This window comes from Anthonomus grandis, chromosome 1, assembly GCF_022605725.1.
Source record: "Anthonomus grandis grandis chromosome 1, icAntGran1.3, whole genome shotgun sequence".
Lineage (NCBI taxonomy): Eukaryota > Metazoa > Arthropoda > Insecta > Coleoptera > Curculionidae > Anthonomus > Anthonomus grandis.
The window spans coordinates 52,191,348-52,214,729 of NC_065546.1; the positions used below are offsets into that span (position 1 = coordinate 52,191,348).

The window sequence follows — 23,382 nt, forward strand, 5'->3', positions numbered from 1 at the left end:
TTGAGAAATATGTAATGTAAATTATTCCGAGTATATTAAACATACTTTACCTTAATAAATTATTTTAATGCTCTAAAAATTGCCCGACACACTTCTGGTATTAACTGTGACATAGCAGATTTGGAAACACGATAAAAGTGACTTATACTTCGGTAAGACATTCCTGTAGCTAAATATGTCGACGTTATTTCTAACTTTATTTTTGCGGGTAGTGCATCTCTCATTATGGTGTCTTGACGCTGAATAGGGTGTTCTATGAGAGAAAGTAACTCGTCAAAATTTTCGGCTGTAAGTCGTAACGCCAATCTGTACTCAGAGGGATCATCTAATCTAAGCTGTTTTAACAGCAAAGCCGAACCTCCTGTTATTGATCTCTCACTGATCCATTTTCTCACCCATAGTCGCTTCTTTTGTTCAATTCTTCCTCTAACATATTACTTAATTCATCTTTTAGTAACATAATCACGGTTCTTATTGTTCTTTTTTTGAAAAGTTCAATTTTTCTCGAATTAATTTTTAAAAACAACACAGTACAAATTCACAACTGACTTGAACTTACTGACATCGTGTAAACAACTTTAGGTACAACACTTGGTCAGTAAAAAACTGGCTTGCCAGTGAGCCAGTGAGACTGGCGCCAGTTACTAGCCTTAAGAGCACACCAGAACTTGCACGCCTGTAAGTCTCAAGACTACTTTCACAGATACTCACACAATTTCTCCTTTAGCTGACATGCTTATGGGTTGGTTTCCAATGTGACGCCTCTTTGCTCATTCTTGATTTTTTTTAACCTTGTGGAAAACCTAGGCTATCCCTCCAAGACAATCTTCAGCCACAGAATGTGGCACAACACAGAACACAAATATATAGCATACTCAGCTGGAGCACTAAGCAAATCTTGCTCCAGCTTACTGACGTTGTCCTGTGTACAGGTTGTTACTTGTGTGTTTTAACCGGCAACGTCGCATATTTTTTTTTTATTTTGACAATTTTTGAAATCCCTTATTTCAGTTTCAGTATTTGGACTGTTTGGTGTAAAGGTGAATTTATTTATTCACCAGGTAATTTTAATCATTTTATATTTATGTTTAGTATATAATTTTTTAAGTATTTCCCGTCACACAGCCTATAAATCCCAATTTACAGACCATTTGTCAATTATTTGAGTAATAATATTAAAAAGTCTGACAATAATTGCAGCAGTTTCAATCTTATTCAGACAAATAAATAACACATGAACTAGAATGAAAGTTTAGTGCAGCTGTTCTGCATTATTTTATTTATTAGTCATTATGATTATTATTAATTTACACTACAGTAAAACCAAATGGTACATGAATAGACAAGAATTACTAATCAACTATACAGAACCAACATAACTAGAAAAAAGGAGGCATATCAATATATGCAATGCTGCTCCAAGAAATCCAGAAGTCTCCAAAAATCCAATATTTCATATTAAATTTATTCTTATAGATTTTGAGCTGACTTTCAACATGTTTAATCAGAAAATTTTTATATAAGTTTTAATAACTGAAAATTTCAAAGTTTGTTATTTCTGCATGTATGCCTCAAATAAAAATAAATAAAAAATTGTTTATTATGCAATATGGCTGGTATTTTCAATAACTTTGGCAAGGTTTTACGGGATTAATTACTTAATTTGAGTACTAGTGAAGTATACACCAAAATGCCTCGAATACACAAAAATGGTTCTCTTTTAAGTACTTGTCAACTCCTCTCACGTCTGGTTCCTTGTGCATTTTTATGAGGGGAATGAGGAATTTTGGTGTTAGCGAGCAGACATATTTTTAGATACAGGGGTCATTTAAAATTTACTTAGAGACGCGAGATTAATATAAGTATTTAAACAATTAATGCAAGTAATGCTAATGCCATTACTGAACAGTAACTAATAGGGATTTATATTTTCTCTTAAAATCTAGTACAGGGTTGCTAACTTTTGAGTGAGCCCAAAGGATCTGATATCTAATGATATTCTGGTATAAGGTTTAAGTTATGCAAATCTTGCCTAACTACAAAAACTTCAAAGAGATAAGAAGGTCAAAGTCACCTTGTATACTCTATCTATATTGCAAACAGTAATTTGTAACTTTGCCCGTACTTCCCAATATTATTATTTACATAACTGTGTTTTGTTCAAATTTATCTTCATTAAATACAAATCACATTGCTGAATTTTGGGCCAACTGTATTTTGTTCCTAAACTCAAAATTTAAGTACCCATAAAAAACTACACTACAATAGTCCAATTGTGGCAGAATAAGTGAGTTATAAATTATAATTAGCATATATATATTTATAATTAGCATATAAATAGTCTGCCATTTTTAACAAAATACTTACTCAAATTAAAACTAAGTAAAAATAAAAAAAAAACAAGTTAAAATAAAAAAAGGATATGGTCACGACTGCTGCAAATGTAATGAATGTAAACCAGAAGTAAAATTAATTCCAGTAATTTATTATTACACAAGCAATTTAATATTAAGAAAAAAAAAACATGTTTCCTTGTCCTTAGTATTTTTGTATTAAAAAATTATTTTTTAGGTGGAAAAAAGTAAAGAAACATTTTTTAATATTCGTTTTTATTTCATTTCTAATAAATAAAAAAAAAACATAAGTATACCCATTATTCTTAATTACATCTTCACAACATTTTGGCATAGATCTTATTAGCTTAGAAATAATCCCTGGATCCATATTCACCCATGCTTCATTCAATACTTCAAACAATTCTTGCTGATTTTTATAAGATTTTTCTCTGATTTTGGAATCTAAAATGTCCCACAGATTCTCAATTGGATTGAGATCAGGGGATTGTAAAGGCCATTCCATTACATTAATGTTTTCATTTCTGAACCAAGCTTTTACAAACCGAGAAGAATGCTTGGGATCGTTGTCCTGTTGAAATAAATGTCTTAAAGGCATAGTATCATCAGCATATGGAATCATTTGGCTCTCTAATAAGTCCTTATATTGAAACCGGTCCATTATACCTTCTATTTTATACAGGGGGTCCATACCATAGCCCGAAAAGCATCCCCAAACCATTACTGCTCCACCACCATGTTTCACTGTTGGACAGGTATATTTGGGGTTGAGTCTTTCATTGACAGGGCATCTAACATACACAATTCCATCACTTTTGAACAAACAAAACTTGGATTCATCGCTCCAGATTACCTTTTTCCAATCATGCTCTGTATAATGTAGCTGTATTTTGGCAAAACTTAAACGGGAACGTCTATTTTTTTTTGACAGCAGCGGTTTTTTGGCAGGTCTTCTGGCAAATAACTTGGCCTCTAATAGTCTATTTCTCTCCGTCCTCAAAGTCACGTTTACTCCAAGCTCTTCGGATATGTGGTGCTTTATCTTATTGGATCCCAGAAAAGGCTCATTTTTAGCAATTTTGATAATTTGTTTATCGGTATATGGAGTGGTTTTTCTACGTCTCCCTGACTTTTTTTTAACAAATAAATCGCGATTTATATGAAACTGCTTAATTATACGAGACACGATAGATCTATGTAACCTAAATGTCTTTGCAATAGCAATCTGCTTTTGACCACTTTTGTATAAATCAACAATTCTATTTTTAATATCGACAGATAAATGTTTACCGCGAGGCATCTTAAGCAGCCAAATACCGTCAACTTATCAGTTTAAACTAACACTAAGCAAAATATTTTGCATGATTTGAGAAATATTTCAAAAATGTTGCTTTTTTTTCCACTCTGAAGTATTCTTTTTTGTGTCCCTTGGTAAAACGAGATAAGAATTAACAGTTTTTATCGGCAAACCATTTATAAGTACCATATGTTTTTATCTACAGAAATTTTATGCTAAAAGTCATCATCTTATATTTTATTTTAGCAACTTATTAAATGTTGCTTTTTTCATTTTTCCACTACTGTACATAGTTTTCATGAGAATTTACAAATTTCCAAAGTGATCGCAGGTTATCATACAAACCTATTTCAATCCTATTTATATAATTTTGATAGCTCTGTTTAGCTAAGAGTTTCCACTTACCTTTAAAAACAAGGTAATCTATCTGTGAGCTGCTGGCAAATTTTCTGCGAGCAAGTGTCTTTTATATAGTTGACTTTGTCACTTCTGCTGTAAGCCACTGATAAAACTTTTAACGGTTTATAAAATTTAAATGGGGTAAAACTATTAAGGGCAAAATATGCAGTTCACAGCTACATTAATATTATGGGTTATACTGGCTTAAATAGTCCCTGTCTGAACTTAACTGTCTCTTAACTAATTCTGATGATGTCACAGCTTTTTGTTATTTCTAAGTTTGCTGATGATATTCAGGTAATGACAAATTCAGATTCACAGTCCTATGCAGATGATAACCAGGTTTTGCATTATTTTGACCCTAATGAACCAGCAGAAGCTAAAGCATCTCTTAATGAGGATCTTAAATCTATAAATGATTACTCAAGTGAACATAACTTAAAGATAAATCCTGACAAAACACAGGTACTTCTATTTTCTGCAAAAACAAAGAAAAAACTGCTAGAAGCTAGGTTCCACTTCAAACTCGGTGAAAAATTTGAGATTTTCTATATATGCCAGTTCTTCATGCTAACAGATTTATTTTAGGCTTTATTATTAGGAAAAAGCTCTGTGAATCGTTAGTTTTGGCAATTTTTTATTATTGTAATATAGTATGATACCCCTGTTTAGATTTAGTTTAGTAGACAGAAAATTGACTACAAGTTAACAAAATAACTGTTGTCGCTTCTTTTTTTAATTTGGTCTGAGGAGATATGATCATGTTTCAGCAGAATTTAAACAATTAAAGTGGTTAAATATGTCAGGTGTGGTAAGACATCATTATGCTACTTTTCTAATAAGGTTGTTAATGTCAAATATTTCTATATATTTCAGAAAAAAGTTTTTTAAATTCATGTTGCAAAATCATTCTATGCCTCAACACCATACAGCACTATTCCAAAGAGGTTTTACCTGTAATATGGTGAAAACATCTTGTCGGACTTGCATTGTCTTATTTATTTAATGTAACAAGACGTTTTGGTTGGTAAGTATCTCCAACCATTATCAAGTGTAAACTGTTTAACTGTTAATAACGGTTGGAGATACTTACCAACCGAAACGTCGTGTTACATTAAATAAATAAGACAATGCAAGTCCGACAAGATGTTTTCACTGTACCATTGTCTACCACCTTCAAAAACAGACTGTAATATGGTATAATTGTATAATGCCTTGGATCCCTACTTTAGAAATATCAGTTCAAAAGTTTTTAGGTCTAAGTTTAAACTTTTTGCAAAATACTTAGTAGAAATCTTCTATCATTATGAATTATGTAAACTTTTCAGTTTATCTTTGATTTAGAATAGAAATGGTTAAGTGTATATTTTAAGTGTTTATTCTTTAACATTTATGTATATACTTATGTAAACAGATTTACATATATGTAATGTATATGCAAAATTAATAAAAGACGGTTTATTATTATTATATCCTCTAAAATTATACTCTTCTGACTGTCTGTGAAAGATCATAGACATTTCTGCTCAAGTATATCATATTCAACTTTGAATTGAGCCATATTAGTAAATTTGGCCATATTTTTAAATCTCAATGTAGATGCATTGAAATTATAACAGGAATAAAATATGTACAGATTATTGCAGACATACGTTTTTTTAATTTAAAGTGCTGCCTTTAATAGCTTTTGGCAGCGTATCTCTCCCTCTTTTGCTTTTCTAACTTGTTTATTGTTGAATTTGATTGTATGATTAAACCATAATTTGTACAGACCTTTTTTAATTCTTAATTAAGAACTTACCTAACTTAGCTGTATATGTTTATTTGATTTCTTGTTGCACGGTATTATAATTTCCACATTCATTTTCTACTTTAAACCTCCTTGACTTAAATTAATTTATAAAATAATTCTTTTTTTTTAATTATAGGAGGCGCATTATTGTACCATTCACTCAAGAATTTCCTAAGCCAATACAAAAAAATCTATACTCGGTCAAAATGAGTATTGTTGCCCACATTGTTGAATCTGCTACAAAAGTTGATATCCAAGATATTAATAAAAAAGTACCAGAATTGAAATGTAATGTTGAAGCAATCAAGCAAGAAAAAAGTAGAAAAGAAAAGTAGAAATCTTCTATCATTATGAATTATGTAAACTTTTCAGTTTATCTTTGATTTAGAATAGAAATGGTTAAGTGTAAGAGTAGCCTAAGGCTAAATTTCGCTATTTGTATTCTTTAACATTTATGTATATACTTATGTAAACAGATTTACATATATGTAATGTATATGCAAAATTAATAAAAGACGATTTATTATTATTATATCCTCTAAAATTATACTCTTCTGACTGTCTATGAAAGATCATAGACATTTCTGCTCAAGTATATCATATTCAACTTTGAATTGAGCCATATTAGTAAATTTGGCCATATTTTTAAATCTCAATGTAGATGCATTGAAATTATAACAGGAATAAAATATGTACAGATTATTGCAGACATACGTTTTTTTAATTTAAAGTGCCTTTAATAGCTTTTGGCAGCGTATGTCTCCCTCTTTTGCTTTTCTAACTTGTTTATTGTTGAATTTGATTGTATGATTAAACCATAATTTGTACAGACCTTTTTTAATTCTTAATTAAGAACTTACCTAACTTAGCTGAATATGTTTATTTGATTTCTTGTTGCACGGTATTATAATTTCCACATTCATTTTCTAGTTTAAACCTGCTTGACTTGAATCAATTTATAAAATAATTCTTCTTTCTTAATTATAGGAGGCGCATTATTGTACCATTCACTCAAGAATTTTCTAAGCCAATACAAAAAAATCTACTCGGTCAAAATGAGTATTGTTGCCCACATTGTTGAATCTGCTACAAAAGTTGATATCCAAGATATTAATAAAAAAGTACCCGAATTGAAATGTAATGTTGAAGCAATCAAGCAAGAAGTTGTTACAGACATAATAAATATATTTGTTAAATACAAACAAACTTTGGGGTAAGTATATGTTTTTCTCAGAAAACATTGTCTGGTTGTCAGTAAGGTGCTAAGTTATATGATGTTTACCAGTAGATATAAAAAGTGTCCATTGACAGAGTTTATTTAAGAAAAAAGATATTTTTAGTACCTCTGTCCAATAATAAAATTGTTGAGTTATTATGTAATAAAATTATATGCGTCATGGAAGTTACTTGGCTTAGGCACTTTTCATATTGGCTATATAGAAATGTTGACCTTTTTTTTGTATTTAGAGTAAGCTGATTGGAATTAATAAAGATATTTTAAAGAAAAAAAATCAAATGACTGCTAGAAGATCAGTATAATAAATTGTTTCTATAGATAAAATGTTATAGGTATTGGCTTTTTGATGATTATCTTTGAAGCTTTTGATCCTATAATTTAGTAGTTATTAAAAGCAACCCTTAAGGGTTTAATCTAGTAAAACTGCAAGTTGATTGGATGTAAAAAAAAAATCTGTTTTCCCAAAAATTTATATAGCTCTTATTTATAATTTTAGTATACATTTCCCAGGATTCTACTCTTAATTTTAGACTAATATCAAGAAAAATGGCACTTTATTTACACAATGTATAAATAAAGTGAGCTTTTGTAATATATATATATATATAAGATTTAACCTGATGTTCTATGGGCTCAGATTCCTGGTTTTTTGTATTACCAAATTACATATTCACTGAAAAGTTTATTGTGCAAGGTATTCAAGTTAAGTCGAAAAACAGTCGGTTTTTTGACTTTCCTGTATCTTTTAAGAAATTCAAAATATCCAATCAATGTATTTTAGCTTGGAGAATCAGTATAAATAAAATTTTGCATCCAATATTTTTTAATGAATCTCTAACTGATCCATGGTACCATAATTTTTCTTAACATCATATTGAAAACTTTTTAAAAGAATTGCCCCTGAAGGAATATCAAAATTAATTTGACAACAAGGCGAAGCTCCTCCACATGTCATCCATGATTTTCGAAAGTATTTGAAGGAACAAATAATGAATAGATAGGAAGGAATCCTTGCTTGGCTGACTAATAGATTTTATTGCCAAAATATCAGTTTCTTCATTACTTGGCGCACCGGTGTGTCTAGGAACCAGGAACCCATATTAATGATATTTTTCTTTGTTACTTTATTGAGTTTTCCTTTTCTAAAGAATATGGCTGCTTGACAGTCAGTGAAAATAGTGATTGACACTGGAGTATTGCATGTAGGTTATTGTCATTAAAATCCTGAATTTAAAGATGAACTCTGCAAGGTGGCATCCAGGACCAGTTTAATATGAACCTACTACATCTTAATCCTGACGAAACTGACTAGGTAATTTTCAGTGTAAACTGAGATGATTAGTGGCAAGCACAGATTGGTGCAGTAGCTGAAAAACTAAGCCGTACAATATATCCCTTTGTGGCCTTGCTGGTTGCTATTTCAAGGCACTATTGGCCTGGAGAACTTCATATTTTGGACTGTCTCACCTTGTGGCAACAAAGGCCCGTGCACTTCAAGTAAAGAGATTGTTTAGTCTACTGAGAAAAGTACTTAAGAGTTCTTGGCGGCTTTTTGCTACAGGGATGCATATAGCAGGCATATTATTGTAACTATGTGTATTTTTATTTTACCATTTATAGACTGGTATATATACTGGTAAGCCTATAGCAGAGGGCGCCACTATCAGGTGTATGGCCACGTCCATAATTATGAGACTATAAATTAGAACAAATTAGTTCCTATTTTCCAAGGACTGTTAAGATGTCATAGTGTCTCTGGGAATTTGCCTATCCGACATAATAAGCGTCTCTGGGAATTTGCCTATCCGACATAATAAGCCACCAATAAATTTCACTGAACTCTTAATCTCTAATAATTTTTAGTAAGAAATTTATTTTGCTCAATTAGAGACTTTTTTAATTACACTTTTTAAACTGATAATGTTTTAGTGTATTTATTTTATTGCTATTATCTTATATATTACTATGTGAAATATTTTAATCAGTCTAGTATAGTTTCTATTTTAGTTTCAGTCTTAACGTTTACTTTATTTGACAATTTTTATCTTTTCTATTATTGACTTTTGTAAATACTATTGTGACTGATGAATTTGAATTTATCCAATCGCTTTTAATGTTAATTTTTGTAAGGAAAATCTTTCCTACTGATAGTCCTTTAGTATGCAAACAAACAATCATGTATGAAAGTACCTCATGCCACTTTTTATCAGTTAATATTTGTTTCAAGGCAAATAAGTCCTCTGCTTTATTATGAGAGATCTATTTCTAATATATTTTGTTTAGGTGAATGAAAATACCCAAAACTAACTTTTTGAGATGGTAATAGCTAACAATAATCCTTGGATGTGTCTGTAAACTCTTTGGGTACCACTCCACCTTTAACATAGCAATGTCATGTTGAGGATTTGTTTTCCAAACTATCAAGATGTATTTTCATTATATGTGTTTCCATTTCTAGTCGCAGAACTGCTTATTTTTGGTGTCTTTGCTTTTTAATAAGATATTATTTAATAAATTCTGATATTTCAGCACATATACCTAATAGTTGAATAGAAGTCCATATTTTGTAGGAGAATGAGTATATAAAGATTACAAAATAAGGTAGTCGTTATATCCAAGATTCGGATTGTCCTGTTCATCATCAGATACTAAAATAAAATAAGGTAATTCAAGACAATTTTAAAAAGGAGCTTATTCGCTATCACAATACAAGTTTAGAACTTAGAAGTTAGTTTAGAACCACAACATCACAAAAAACATATACGTTCAACAAACAAAACTCAAAAAAAACAATAATAAATAAGAGAATTAAAATTAAAAACATTGTATAATAAGGACATCTACCATTAAAAATATAAAATTTAAACTTAGGACGATACAGATTTCTACATATTAAAGGAAGGTACTATAAGGAACTATTGTGTATTTTCTAGGGCTAATTGAATTAAAAAAACGTAAACTGTCGAACTTAGTTTGCTCATTAATGCATGTGCAGTCGGGGGAGTTTATGGCCCCTGTTTATTTCAAATGCTTCTAATAAGTCCAATTGTAACCCTTTCTCACAAACATGCAGAACCTCAGTATTAGGTCCGGCATCAAAATTATGGCCAGACTCTGATATGTGGTTCGCAAAAGGAGAATTACTAATAAAAGTATTTTTATTTCCGATTATATTTTATATATTTTAAATATTTTATCTGATGATGACTAAATGACCTACATGCATTTTTCTTGGAGATAAAGACTTCCCCATTTTGTAATCTTTACATATACCTAAGGTTTTTCTTTGCACCTTCGAATCCGTGTTTTAATATTCTTATAGTTTCATGTGTGTTGTTTGTTAATGCATTAGACATACCATAACAAAGTGCTTCATAGAATTCTTAGTTAAATTGTGTAAGGGTTTTGTATGGCAGCAATAATTAATTAAATTTAGGCTTTCCTGTTTCTTTAATTTGTGATATAAGTTCTAGCATTTAGTTTCAGATAAAAACTGGTTATATTTACTAATACCTATTTCTTTCCCAAGGGATAACCAACGAAATAGTACACTTTTCAAAAAGGCCACAGAGTACCAGCAAACATTACAAGCACTTAGCGAAAAGGCGTCATTTATCATTAGCAAAGATTTGGTTAGCGCTGAAAAAGAGGTCCACAATAACATTAAGGAGCTTCAAATACTTGACTTTAAAATTAATGTTGTTATGAATATCATAAAAATATTAAAATGCTTGGCAGATTTTAAAACCAAATTAGCCTATAAGCAGTATGAAGAATGTGTAGCTATAATGAAAGATCTTAAGTTAATGCTAGAATCAATTCCTAAAGATGAACATTTGGATGTGTTCGATGACTTCCATCAGAGCATAATGCAAAGTAAACTTAAGTAAGTTGCTATACAATATTATTTAATTAAGTTTTTCAGTCGGTCAATATTTTGTTGTCACTGAATTTAGTATATTTCTGTTTGAATTTTTTCTGTTGAATCATGTCTTGAATAAATTTTTTATTAGCTAAGATAATCTCTATCCTGCTGATATTAGACAGTTTTCGAAGATGCATATGTTTTGATCCTTAACATAGATATAAACGTTATCTTAGCCGCTGTTTGACACCTTCCGAAAAAGTGTTTTCGAAATAGGTGACACGTTTATCGCTAACCTAACGATAGAAAAAAACTTTATTTCCAATAAGATTATTACTCCTTACATTTTCTAACCTATTTGATATTAAACAAACTATAGATATTTTATTAATATTTGGTCTACAATATTATATCTATATTAATTAGGTAGCCTATTTAAAAATTGGAAAGTACCTAAAGTTAGGTTATATGGAGGGTGCTGGTAGGGAAATAATACGATAAATGACACTTCAAATGTCATAATTGAACCTATATTACGCCGATATTTATGTCTGGTAATACTAGCGATGTCAGTAATTATCTGGGAGTTTGTATACACTCAACCTTGCCTAAACTTTTGGATGCACTTGTAACCAAGCAATTATCATGGCAACGTAAAAGCCTTATTATTAACAATCAACATGGTTTTCAAAAAGGTCCTTTCATGTTACTAACTTAATATGTTATGACGATTATCTGAGGGGTCTAGTATCAAAGTCGGCTATCTCCACTTTGACTAAGAAGATACCTCGTAGCGGCCATATTGTGATATATCATTTGACGTTAACTTTTGTTTAGTTTAATTAGAACTGCCGTGCTTAGAACTTTGTTTTGATAATTTTCTAAAGTGTTATACGTTTTATTGTTTATATTTTAAAATGGAAATGGACACAGCTCCCGTTGAAAACAAGAAGGCTCGTAAACGAATTCGAAATCCGTCCACTTGGAAGCAAAATGAAAGGAAGAAAATGAGGTAAGCGGACGTTAACTTCTAAGTGCTAGCTAGCTTTTCTTTTTAGATACTCCTTATCAGAGTTACCACAATTTACGACTTGCGGACACAAAACGAAGGCCTATCAATGCACATCTCTAACAATGAAAGATATTAAGAGTTTCTATGACGCCTTTTATGTAGTTAAGGACAAAATTCGCCAAGATGCTTTTATTTTAAAGTTTTGTACAGTTCAATTACCTAAACGTCGTCCAAAAAACTTTAGCCAAACAACTGTAAAAACACTGTCCAAAAAACTTTAGCCAAACTACTGTAAAATGCTTTGTAAGGAACAGTATATCAAAACAAGATATTCCAGTGTGCCAAAAAACATTCTTAAACATATTAAATATACGAAGCATCGTCTTACCTACGTTATGCAATCTTTTCTAAAAACAGGAGAAGCTCCTTCGGAAAAAAGAGGAGGTGACCGAAAAAGCCTTTTCGTTTTGTTTTGTTTTAAATTGTTTTCCTTTAAAATTTGTCAGCAAATTTTAAAGGAAAACAAGATGTCGTCCAAAAATTTATTAATACTTTTAAAAGCATTGAATCGCATTATTGCCGCTCTTCCTCTCGTAGGCGCTATCTTTAATCCGATTTGTCAATACATAAAATGTACCTAATGTATAATATTCAGTGCTCTCCAGACGAGAGAGTAAAACCCTCATACTTTAGAATGATTTTTAATACTAGGTATAACCTTAGCTTTACTACACCGCGCACTGATGTCTGCTCGGTATGTATTGCGCTAACAGAAAAGATTAAGAAATCTACAGACGAAGAGGAAAATTAATAATAGCTACTGAGAAAAAAATTCATAAGCTAAGAACTAATGCTTTTTTCGAATTGCTTAAGGAGTCACAGGATGATTTAATAACACTATCTTTCGATTGCCAAAAAAACCTTGTGCTTCCAAAGGTGCCAGATCAAAGTGCGTATTATTCCAGGCAACTCTATTTGTATAATTTTACCATAGTCCAGGGGACATCTAAATCGAAGCTTACTCAAAAAAATTCTTTTCGTATTATTGGACGGAGAACGAGTTCGGCAAAGGTTCCAACGAAATTTCTTCAGCAGTATTCGACAGGCTTAACAAAATTGATTTTAAACCTGAGGTCACCACCGTTAGATTAATGGCAGATGGTTGTAGTGGCCAAAACAAGAATACTTTTTCGTATCGGTATGGAAACTAAAACCTTGTATCTCGGTTAATAAAGGAGCTACGACTTTGGTAGTAGTCTCGTTGGATTCAGAACGACAAAACTAAGACAAAGCTGTTGGATTTTTAAAGATAGTGCTTATAGAAGCCGAGATATAGACTTCCAAACTTTGGGTTTTTGGTGCACATATATGGAAACTAAAACTTTGTATCTTGGTTAATAAAGGAGCTACGACTTTGGGAGTGATCTCGTTGGATTTAAAACGACAAAACTAAGACAAAACTGTTGGATTTTTAAAGATAGTGCTTATAGAAGCCGAGATATAGACTTCCAAACATTGGGTTTTTGGTGCACATATATGGAAACTAAAACTTTGTATCTCGGTTAACAAAGGAGCTACGACTTTGGGAGTGATCTCGTTGGATTCAGAACGACAAAACTAAGACAAAACTGTTGGATTTTTAAAGATAGTGCTTATAGAAGCCGAGATATAGACTTCCAAACTTTGGGTTTTTGGTGCACATATATGGAAACTAAAACTTTGTATCTCGGTTAATAAAGGAGCTACGACTTTGGGAGTGGTCTCGTTGGATTCAGAACGACAAAACTAAGACAATACTGTTGGATTTTTGAATATAGTACTTATAGAAGCCGAGATATAGACTTCCAAACTTTGGGTTTTTGGTGCACATATATGGAAACTAAAACTTTGTATCTCGGTTAATAAAGGAGCTACGACTTTGGGAGTGGTCTCGTTGGATTCAGAACGACAAAACTAAGACGTGCGATTAGCTTACTAAGACGTATGGTTAGCTTACTCAAAAAAATTCTTTTCGTATAATTGGACGGAGAACGAGTTCGGCAAAGGTTGCAACGAAATTTCTTCAGCAGTATTCGAAAGGCTTAACAAAATTGATTTTAAACCTGAGGTCACCACTGTTAGATTAATGGCAGATGGTTGTAGTTGCCAAAACAAGAATACTACTCTTATCGGTATGCGTTGCAAATGGCTTTCGTCAAAAGGGCAAAAACATGTTGAGACCATAGAGGTAATTTTTCCGGTAGTTGGTCATCTTGGTCACTTAGGTCAAAATTGTAAGGTTTTCAATTGGAAAGAAACAATCTCGAGTGTTTTAAGACCAACCGGTACATGGCATTTTTCTTTCAAAAATACAAAACGATTCATCCTACGAAAATGTAAAACTGGAAATGTTACCATCATAGGAGAATTACATTACAAAAATAATTTGCAAACATTTAAAAGTGTTTTAAAGAAAGGATGTAGTCTTCATAATATGATTGACCCTGTTATTATAGAAAGTGGTCTGCAAAAAGTTAATTCGCTGAAACTTAAAGATGTCGATAAACTACTTACTAAGCACTTTGGTAATAATTGCAGGTCCCTGGAAGAGCTTAGATTTTATAAAGATGTTCTCTGTAATGATATCGAACAAGAGGAGCTAGTAGTTAAAGAAGGAGAAGATAATATTACGTTAACAGTTGATGAAGAAAGTGAAGAAGCCACCTGTGAATTTATTGAAGAAGTTCCTTCTATTTTGATATAATTCATTCATTCATGTTTCATAATGTTTTCTAGTTACATCATTTTGATAATAATGTTTTCTTTAATTATATGATAAATGAAATTATTTGGAAAAACTCTTCAAAATATTATATAAGATTTAGCATTTCATTTCAACTAGTTTTGGTATCAAAAACGGCATTCTCCATAAGTTTTTCTTATTTTTTCTTAAAATGGTTAGGAATTTAGCTAAACTTTCTTTACATTTTGCCGTAGTTTGCCGTTTTCTGTTATATGAAGCCTTTTTGCTTTAATATCAGGAAGAATAAAAGTATAGCAAAATTTTGTGCTTTGCTCAAAAGTGAAAATGATGGAGATTGCCATCTTTGATACTAGGCCCCTCATCTGTTTAGTGCTTTTGGTAAGGGTTTACAAGTTGATGCTGTTTATACGGATTTTTCGAAGGCGTTCGACAGAGTTAATCATGCGCTTCTACTGGCAAAGCTCCAAGCTTTGGGTTTTGGATCAAATGTTATTTGTTGGCTAAGGGGCTATCTACTGGGCAGATCGCAATGTATACGGCTTAATAACTTCTTATCTAGCAGCTTTTCTGTGCCATCTGGCGTTCCTCAGGGGTCACATGTGGGTCCGTTGCTTTTTACAATCTTTGTTAATGATATAGGATTATTTGTAAGAAATTGTGAATTTTTATTATTCGCTGATGTTTTAAAATTGTTTTTGTCTATTGATTCAAATGTTCAATGTCAATTATTGCAGGATGACTTGCATAATCTTTGCGAATGGTGCAACCTTAATGGTTTAGATTTAAATGTGTTATTCAATCTTACATTGTCTGATTATACTATAGGTTCCACTATTTTAAAAAGAGTAGCGAAAGTTAGAGATCTCGGAGTAATTTTCGATTTTAAGTTGACATTTGTGTCTCATGCTGAGAAGTTAGTTCAGAAAGCGTATACAAATCTAGAATTTATAACTAGATGCAGTCAAGACTTCTCATGCTCTGTCTATAAAGTTCTGTACTGTTCGTTAGTCCGTTCTAGTTTGGAGTATGCTAGTTTCGTATGGTCTCCATTTTATAAATCGCATATTGAAAATTGTCACATATTGAGAAAGTCCAAAATAAATACTTAAGAAATTGTTCTTTTAAACTTAAGGTTCCATTACCATAATGGTCATACTGCTTACAAGTCGGTCAGGTCAGTTCTCTCTTTAGACCCACTTGAGTTAAGGCATAATAATTTAGACTTGTGTTTTATTTTTAAATTAATATCTGGCATGACTTATTGTGATTATCTTTTAAATAGGCTGAATTTTCGGCCGCAAAAATTGACTAAACTTAAAAAACTCTTCTATGTAGATTTTGATAGTAGTTCTTATGGACAGCACAATCCTTTAACTAGAATGCAACGTTCTTTCGATAGGTATAGTTTTGACTTGCACGTTTCTTTTAGCAGTTTTAGGAGTTCTCTCAAATTAATTAGTGACTTGTGACTTTAACAGGTTTCTTTAAATTAATTTGTAACATTGATTTATGTCTTACTATTATCTAGCTAAGTTGTATTAATATTAGTATCTTTTGTATTATTTTAGTTTTGTAAAATTCGTAGATACCGTTAAATAAATAATAATAATAAATACATGTCAATTAGTGGTTACAGGTGATACCTTTTAATGGTTTCGAAAACTGTCTATTATCCAGTATTAAGTTACAGTTAATGATAGTGCAAGTCATTTTTAGGTTGGACACTGCACTCAAAAATATATTTACAACCAATATCAGTCTAAAAGTGGCACCCGAGAAGAAAAGGGCTATCTTAACGGTGAAAAAACACAATGAAGAAATGCAGGCGGCTTGCTTGGCATATTTTAAAGATACTGAACATATAGATTGTCTAAATCGTTTGGCCAAAGATCTGTGGGTTCATATTTTTACACCTATAGTAGATCAAGAAATAAATATTACTGAACAGAAAGATTCTTTGATAGTGAGTATAAGAAATCCTGATCAAAGTTCAGATTATAAAACCGTTTTCGGAAATCTCCAAAAAGTTTTACAGTTTCTTGGTAAAAATATAAACTACAAACTAAGTGAACAAGTAACTGTCTTGGAGTATATTGGAAATGATATCAGAGATAACCTATCCGAACTCATCGTCAAAAATTGCTTAAGGAATACAATTCCATCAACTGTTACTGAGCTTGAAAACTATAAAGTAGTCATAGAGGATACAAAACATTTGGAAAAAAGTTTATTAGGTAAAAATAATTGTAATTTATATATTTTCTTGCAAATAAGAACAAATTTCTACTGATTAAAATATTTCTAGTTCTCTCTTAACCAATATTAATTTTTATTGCAATTCAGGTACTTAGGTTTTTGACCAAAAATTGGATTTCAACATTTTATAATATCGCTGATTATTTTCACACTTTTATCGTTTTTAGTTTGCAGCGCTAAAGATATTTTTTTCAACTTGGGCAGAACAAAATTACTATACTCGAATAAAATACTTGGTGTAATTAATAAGCTATTTCCATAAGCCCATTTAATTGAATATGTAGCCTATGGCGAATAAGAGTTATCTAAATAGTTAAGTTTAAAATTATGTTTCAAGTATGAAAGTTTAAATCTTGTTAAAATGAAAAAAAAAACAGCATTGATATTGATTTTTCATTTGCTGTAGCATAAACATTGTCTTTGATATTTATGAATTAAAAAGTCTGAGAGTATCAACAATTACCAGTATACCAGACTAAACTTGCTCAAACATTGTTAATTCTTATGACAATGTTCTTTAAAAAAAAACATGGTTTAAAAATGTTTTTCACTAATATTTTCTATTCTATTAAACACTCCTTATCATGATGGCTACAAAGGTCTAATTTTAAATACTTTGTTTTAGAAGCCAAAATATTTAATGAAAATACCACATCTATTCTTGAGTATGCGAACAATGTTGATATACATTTTATTAATAAAAAGTGTGAAGAATATTTGCAGAAAGCTACAGACTTGATGAAGAAAGATTTACATGATGTGGTTGAAATTGGAGTGCCATATAATCCCGAGTATCCTTTAGGTAAGTATTTAATTCTAGGTATAATTAGATTATAACTGAGTTCCTGTTCTATTTTTCCGTAATAGTGACTTAGAAGTTAATATAATTTTAATTAAATTCAAATTTAAAAAATGCTTTATTATCCTATTGTTGGACTATTCCCAATTATCTTCAAAAAGCTCTGTTAGGCTGTAAAAATACTTGCTTTTAAGAAGTTCCGTTAAGGACTTTTTAAAGCGAGGAGGATTTTTAGAGCCTCTTATGCAATTTGGGAGATAGTTATAAGGGAGAGACAAGTATATAAGGGAAATCCAAGTTGGTTCAATTTTTGGGGATGGGCATTGGAATATTACAGTTTTGTCTGGTATTATAATGTTTTGAGGAGCCATTATTTTCAAGATACGATTTATATTTTTTATATACTAGGCAAGCAGACTCAAAAATAAACAACAACACAATGTAACTAACTGTCTTTCAATTTTTAAATAGGGGATTACATAAGTCGTGTGGACATTATGACACATATTGCTCTTTTGTGCAAAACAAACTCAGAGTTAAAAAGCCGTTGACTACAGCAACCTTAAAATGCTATTTTTTGTACTTGACTTTCAATCAAAGAGAAATAGACCTAGATTTTGCAGATTCCAATCCCAGTTCATTTGAAACCACTCTAACAGCATAACATCCTCTAGCCTATTACTATAATAAAATTTAATAATAACTTATAATTATTGTATTTACATAAACACAAAATACTATTGCAATGAAATTATTTAATGATATTATTGTGACATATTACAAAAATACAAGGGACACGTATTGTACAAGAAACTACTTTCAAAAATTAACATCAATTAGATATCGAGGGCTGGACGGCAGGACCTCGTAACCCTTAAAGTAAGAATTTTACAGGAGAGAAGAAAAATCAATTAAAATACAGAAAAAAAAATTCTCCGCGTTTTTGCTTTTAAGTTAAATTTAAAATTAATAGGAAAAAATAATACGGTACAAATTTGAATTAATTTTTATTTACAGAAACATTTATGTCGGTTACAAGGTACTGCATTTTTAAAAGTGTTGCTTACGAGGTAATGCACAAAGAACAGTAACACGAAATTCATTAATCTATCACATTGTTTATTGAAAAACCAGTAAATAATAGAAACTAAAACAAATTTTATGCTTACAAAATACACATAGAATATTATTAAATTAAATAAACTTCAATTCTAAATAAAACCAAAAATATTCTATTGTTAAATAAAAACTGTAATCGCAGAAAATAGAAACTTCGTTAAAATATTGTCGATACAACAAGATAATCATTTTGCATCAAAAGGCAGATTATCGTAAAATGGCCAACAATCTTGAGGTATACATTTTTTTATTGCTTGAAGATGGTCATACTTCGTTTTGGTTATTTTATTTATCTGTTTATATAGGGCGGGAAATTCAATAAGCTCAAAATTTTTGATTTTATTTGGACGATTGAAGATCTCATGAAATAATTAATCTTTAAAATCCAGTTTAAATTTGATAAGACCTCCATAATACTCTAATGCTCGAATATCCGTCACAAGCGAGGTTTTTGATGGTTTTATCGACCTATATTTCATTAGGTCTTTTCTACTAAAATCCCTAAAAAAATCGAAATCTTTCGTTTTTGCCACGTATGGTGTCGAATGTCTGGCTTCGCATGTAATTCTCAAATAATCACTAGGTAAGTATATTTCTTTGTTTTTAAGTCGCTTTTCTATTGCGCTATGCACCGAGTCACACTCCATTTGAGTATGACCCTTTTCAAGGAATTTTTGGGTGATTTTGATATCATAATATTTTTCACTCAGGTATAATAAAGCATTGGCCAAAATCGCATTTCTATTCTGAGCAGTATACACCCATCGGAGTATATTATAATAGATTTTTTGTCACCACCACTAAGAAATTTTTCTTCAAGAAAATCAAGCAAAAAAGATGCCTATGTTGAGGCCTGTCCATCTGCTTGAGTTTCATTATACCAATAGCAAACTACTTCTTTAGTAGCCAAATTGTAAATAGTGAAATTGTGAGAACACAATTTAGTTTTGTAATACAGTGTACTCGCTGCAATCTGAGGCGATAGCTTAACAGCTTGTACATCCATTGTAATAACGTTACATCTTTCCAATAGTGCATCTGCTTTTTCTTTCTCAGCTCTGGCCCTATTTTTCGCATCTATGTACTTATTGTAGTCTTCATCAGATACGTTTCCATTTTTAAACATAAAACAAAGATCGCACTGATCCTTTCGAGGAGAAAAAAATAGCAATCTTCATTGATGTAGCAACCTGCCTTAATAGCTTAAAACAAAGAGCTTTACGATTTTCAGTCTGACATTCCTGTTGGTAAACTTTATACAAATCGTTCCAAGACTGAAAATTTTGCTCTAGATAAAGCCTGTCTGTATCCTTCCTACAGTAATGGGATGGTAATTTATTTAATTTAGTTAAAAATGTGTCTAAAAATTCTCTATCTTCCTTAAAAATATCTAGACGCTTCACTTGGGTATCACGTGCTTTTACTATCCCATGATTTGTCGATAAAGCCCAAAATCTTGCAGACCATTCTCTTAAGCTTAAAGTATTAAGATACATTGACTTACAAACTGGAAGGTGAGCATTGCTTAAAATAAGATGGTATTTCAATGTTATGGACCGTCTTGAATTTTCTGTTTCAGGCCTTTTCCTGTCACATACCTTTACTGTGGTTGCTACAAACACTTTTCTTTGTTCCCAGGACATCTCTGACCAAAATTTGGAAAAAAATTTTTTTCTATCATCATCCGTAAATTTTCGGCACTGTTTTGAGGGATCTTTGCAATTGCATCGAGGCTTTAAACGTCTTTCTTCTCGTGGAGTATCATGAAAAGTATTGTTTTGACCCTTCGGTTTCCTAAATCCAATGTATTTCCCTCCACTCATTCTTTGTTTTTTGTTGACTTCTCTTTTTCTTTGGCCTTTGGTCCGTTTCTTTATTTCTAATTGCATTTCATCTTCTGAACTGGAGCTGTTTTCTAGCACACTATCGTCAGGCGTGTTCAAATCTTCAATCGCATCTCCTGTGGCCATTGATTCTGGATCTGATTGAATTTCTGCGTCTATCAAACTTATTTCATCACTTTGTCAGAAGTCTCTAAAGTGCTCTCTGGTTGCTGCTGGGAAATACAAAGCTCATCTCTAAGAACTATCCCTTCTTGAATTGCGTCTTCCATCAGGCAACTTTTTTGTTCTTTTGGGTTTTCCTTTATAATTGAACTTCTCATCTCAGAGGTTTCCAAAGTGCTTTCGAGTTGATGCTGGGACATGCTAAAGTCATCTGCAAGAACTATCTCTGCCTCCTGGATCATTACCGCTACATCTTCGGGACTTAAAGCTTCAGCAAAGATATTGAAACTATTAAAAGAATCGCTTAAATTGGCTCTGCCTGGGAGATTTTCTTGATCTTCGCTTGGGCTTTGAAGAGCCAGTGCATTCATCATAATTTTTCTTGTTCGGCTTGACATCTTTAGCTGTCGGGTTGGAAAATCAGCCTATAAGAGATACACATGTGTTAGTATTTCTAGTAAAATTGTAGTAGCAAATCTATTAGGAAGAGGTGGACATTCCCACACGATCTTTAAAATTGCCTTTCGAGGCACAAGCCAAGGCTAGCAAAACAAAGTTCGAAAATGTATTAAGTACTTTTTCTTACGGGGTATAGCTACATACATACTGTTTTTCCAAAAAACGTAAAAGTTCTTAAAATAGATACTATTTCTGTCTATCTGTTGTGCTAGAGTTTATATACTAAACTAGGGTAGGTATATAGGTACTAGCAAAAATATGAAAGATTGTCACAAATGATTTATTGCAATAAAATATCACCGTGTGTCGTTTTGACTGGCCCCAATCCTTTATATAATATGTAACTTTTGAAGTTATCAATGGGTAACTAAAAATGCTTTGGTCATTCTCCACTAAATTTATTTAAAAATTATTCATCCTACATGTTTCGGACATATAACATGTCCATCATCAGGGATACAAATTGAGGGTTTTCAAACAAGAACTAAGAACCCTGGGTTCATAAGACATAAGAATTATCGTAGTGTTGTAATCATATGATTTTAATATTTGTGTAGATCCAGTTTTAGTCCTTTCACATGCATCTTAAGATGCCATTTTTATTCATTGTTAGCGTTTTTATCTGTATTGACGAAAACCCTCAATTTGTATCCCTGATGATGGACATGTTATATGTCCGAAACATGTAGGATGAATAATTTTTAAATTTATTTATAAAAGCATTTTTATTTACCCACTGACATATTAAATCCACTGCAAGTATGGACTACTTCTTCAATTTTGAAGTTATACTAAAATTGATCAAATCATTTATTCTAGTAAACTTATTGATGTTATCTTTTTAGGAAAGGAAAAACTGGAGTTTCCGCATTGTTCGATATCGAAAAACGTCAGAGAACTGTTAGACCTCTGTGAGGAGATTCTTCAAAAAGCGTTATCTGCATCACCAACTTGTAGTGGACATTTCTTCGTGACGGTTACAAATATCCTTCTCACCTACCGCAACTTCGTTCCAGAATTTCACAAGACATATCTCGCGGCATTACCCCAACAAATCGCAATATTTTTTAATAATTGTCAGTATATATCTCACATTCTTGTACAGTGGAATTTGACTTATTGCAGCCAGTTGAAGCCCGTGCTGGGCGTCTGTGAATTTTCGTCGGAAGCGGAGAAGTTTCCAGTAGCAGGACTTACGATTTTTGAAAATTATATTGCAACCCAAGTAAAGATGGTTGAAGAAATCATGCAGGGAGCTCAGCTAGATGGAACTACTATAGAAAAACTGGATGTCCAAACAGAAAAATGCATAAGGCAATGCTTGAGGCAGCAGGAATTGCTTCGTACTGTTTGGCATAAAGTACTTCCCTATGAGGCTTATAATAAAAATGTTGGAATTATAGTTAATGCTTTGTGTAAGAGCGTTATCAGCAATATAGTGAAATTTGAAGACATTCCCGCTAAAGTAGCCGAAGATTTAGTAGATGTTATAAAATTAATCTTAACAAGAGCCCCAAAGTTATTTACTAATCCAAGTGAAATCACCCTGTTCGTATCCTTATGGTACAAAATAAACGAGCTTAGTTTTGTCTTAAATGCTAGTTTAGCGGATATTAATGACCGATGGGCGGACGGCAAAGGACTATTGGCTTTACATTTTGAAGGCGCCGAATTAAAACAACTTATTAAAGCTTTGTTTCAAAATACAGATAGAAGGGCCAAAGTACTTGCTAAGATTTCGTCTTTTGCACCCTACCATAATTAAGCAAGAAAATAGAAGTATGATTGTATTTTTTGATTATGAGTTTATGATTTATGAGTTGTATTTTTTATAATATACATCTCACTTTTTGCTAGTTTTGACTTGGATTTTCAATGTTGCAGTCAGAATTTATTTTCGAGCGATATAATGTAAGTATATGAGTAAAAAGTCCCAAAATCGGTATACTGTAATGATAGGTAAAAATAATGTAATACCATAGAAAACCTTTATTTTAAAGGAGTGTGAACAAAACATCCTAGATCTAATTAAGTAATCAAAAAT

The 23,382-nt window shown here is 31.6% G+C and overlaps 1 protein-coding gene across 1 annotated transcript; it reads left to right on the forward strand.

The window, feature by feature from the left end:
* Positions 1-987: 987 nt before the first annotated feature.
* Positions 988-23,194, forward strand: LOC126737194 (centromere/kinetochore protein zw10 homolog). The gene is made up of 6 exons (XM_050441968.1): positions 988-1,061; positions 6,830-7,055; positions 10,609-10,965; positions 16,416-16,933; positions 17,581-17,757; positions 22,184-23,194. Exons 2-6 carry the CDS (start codon positions 6,898-6,900, stop codon positions 23,101-23,103), a joined length of 2,130 nt encoding a protein of 709 aa, XP_050297925.1. The 5' UTR covers positions 988-1,061; positions 6,830-6,897; the 3' UTR covers positions 23,104-23,194.
* Positions 23,195-23,382: the final 188 nt, after the last annotated feature.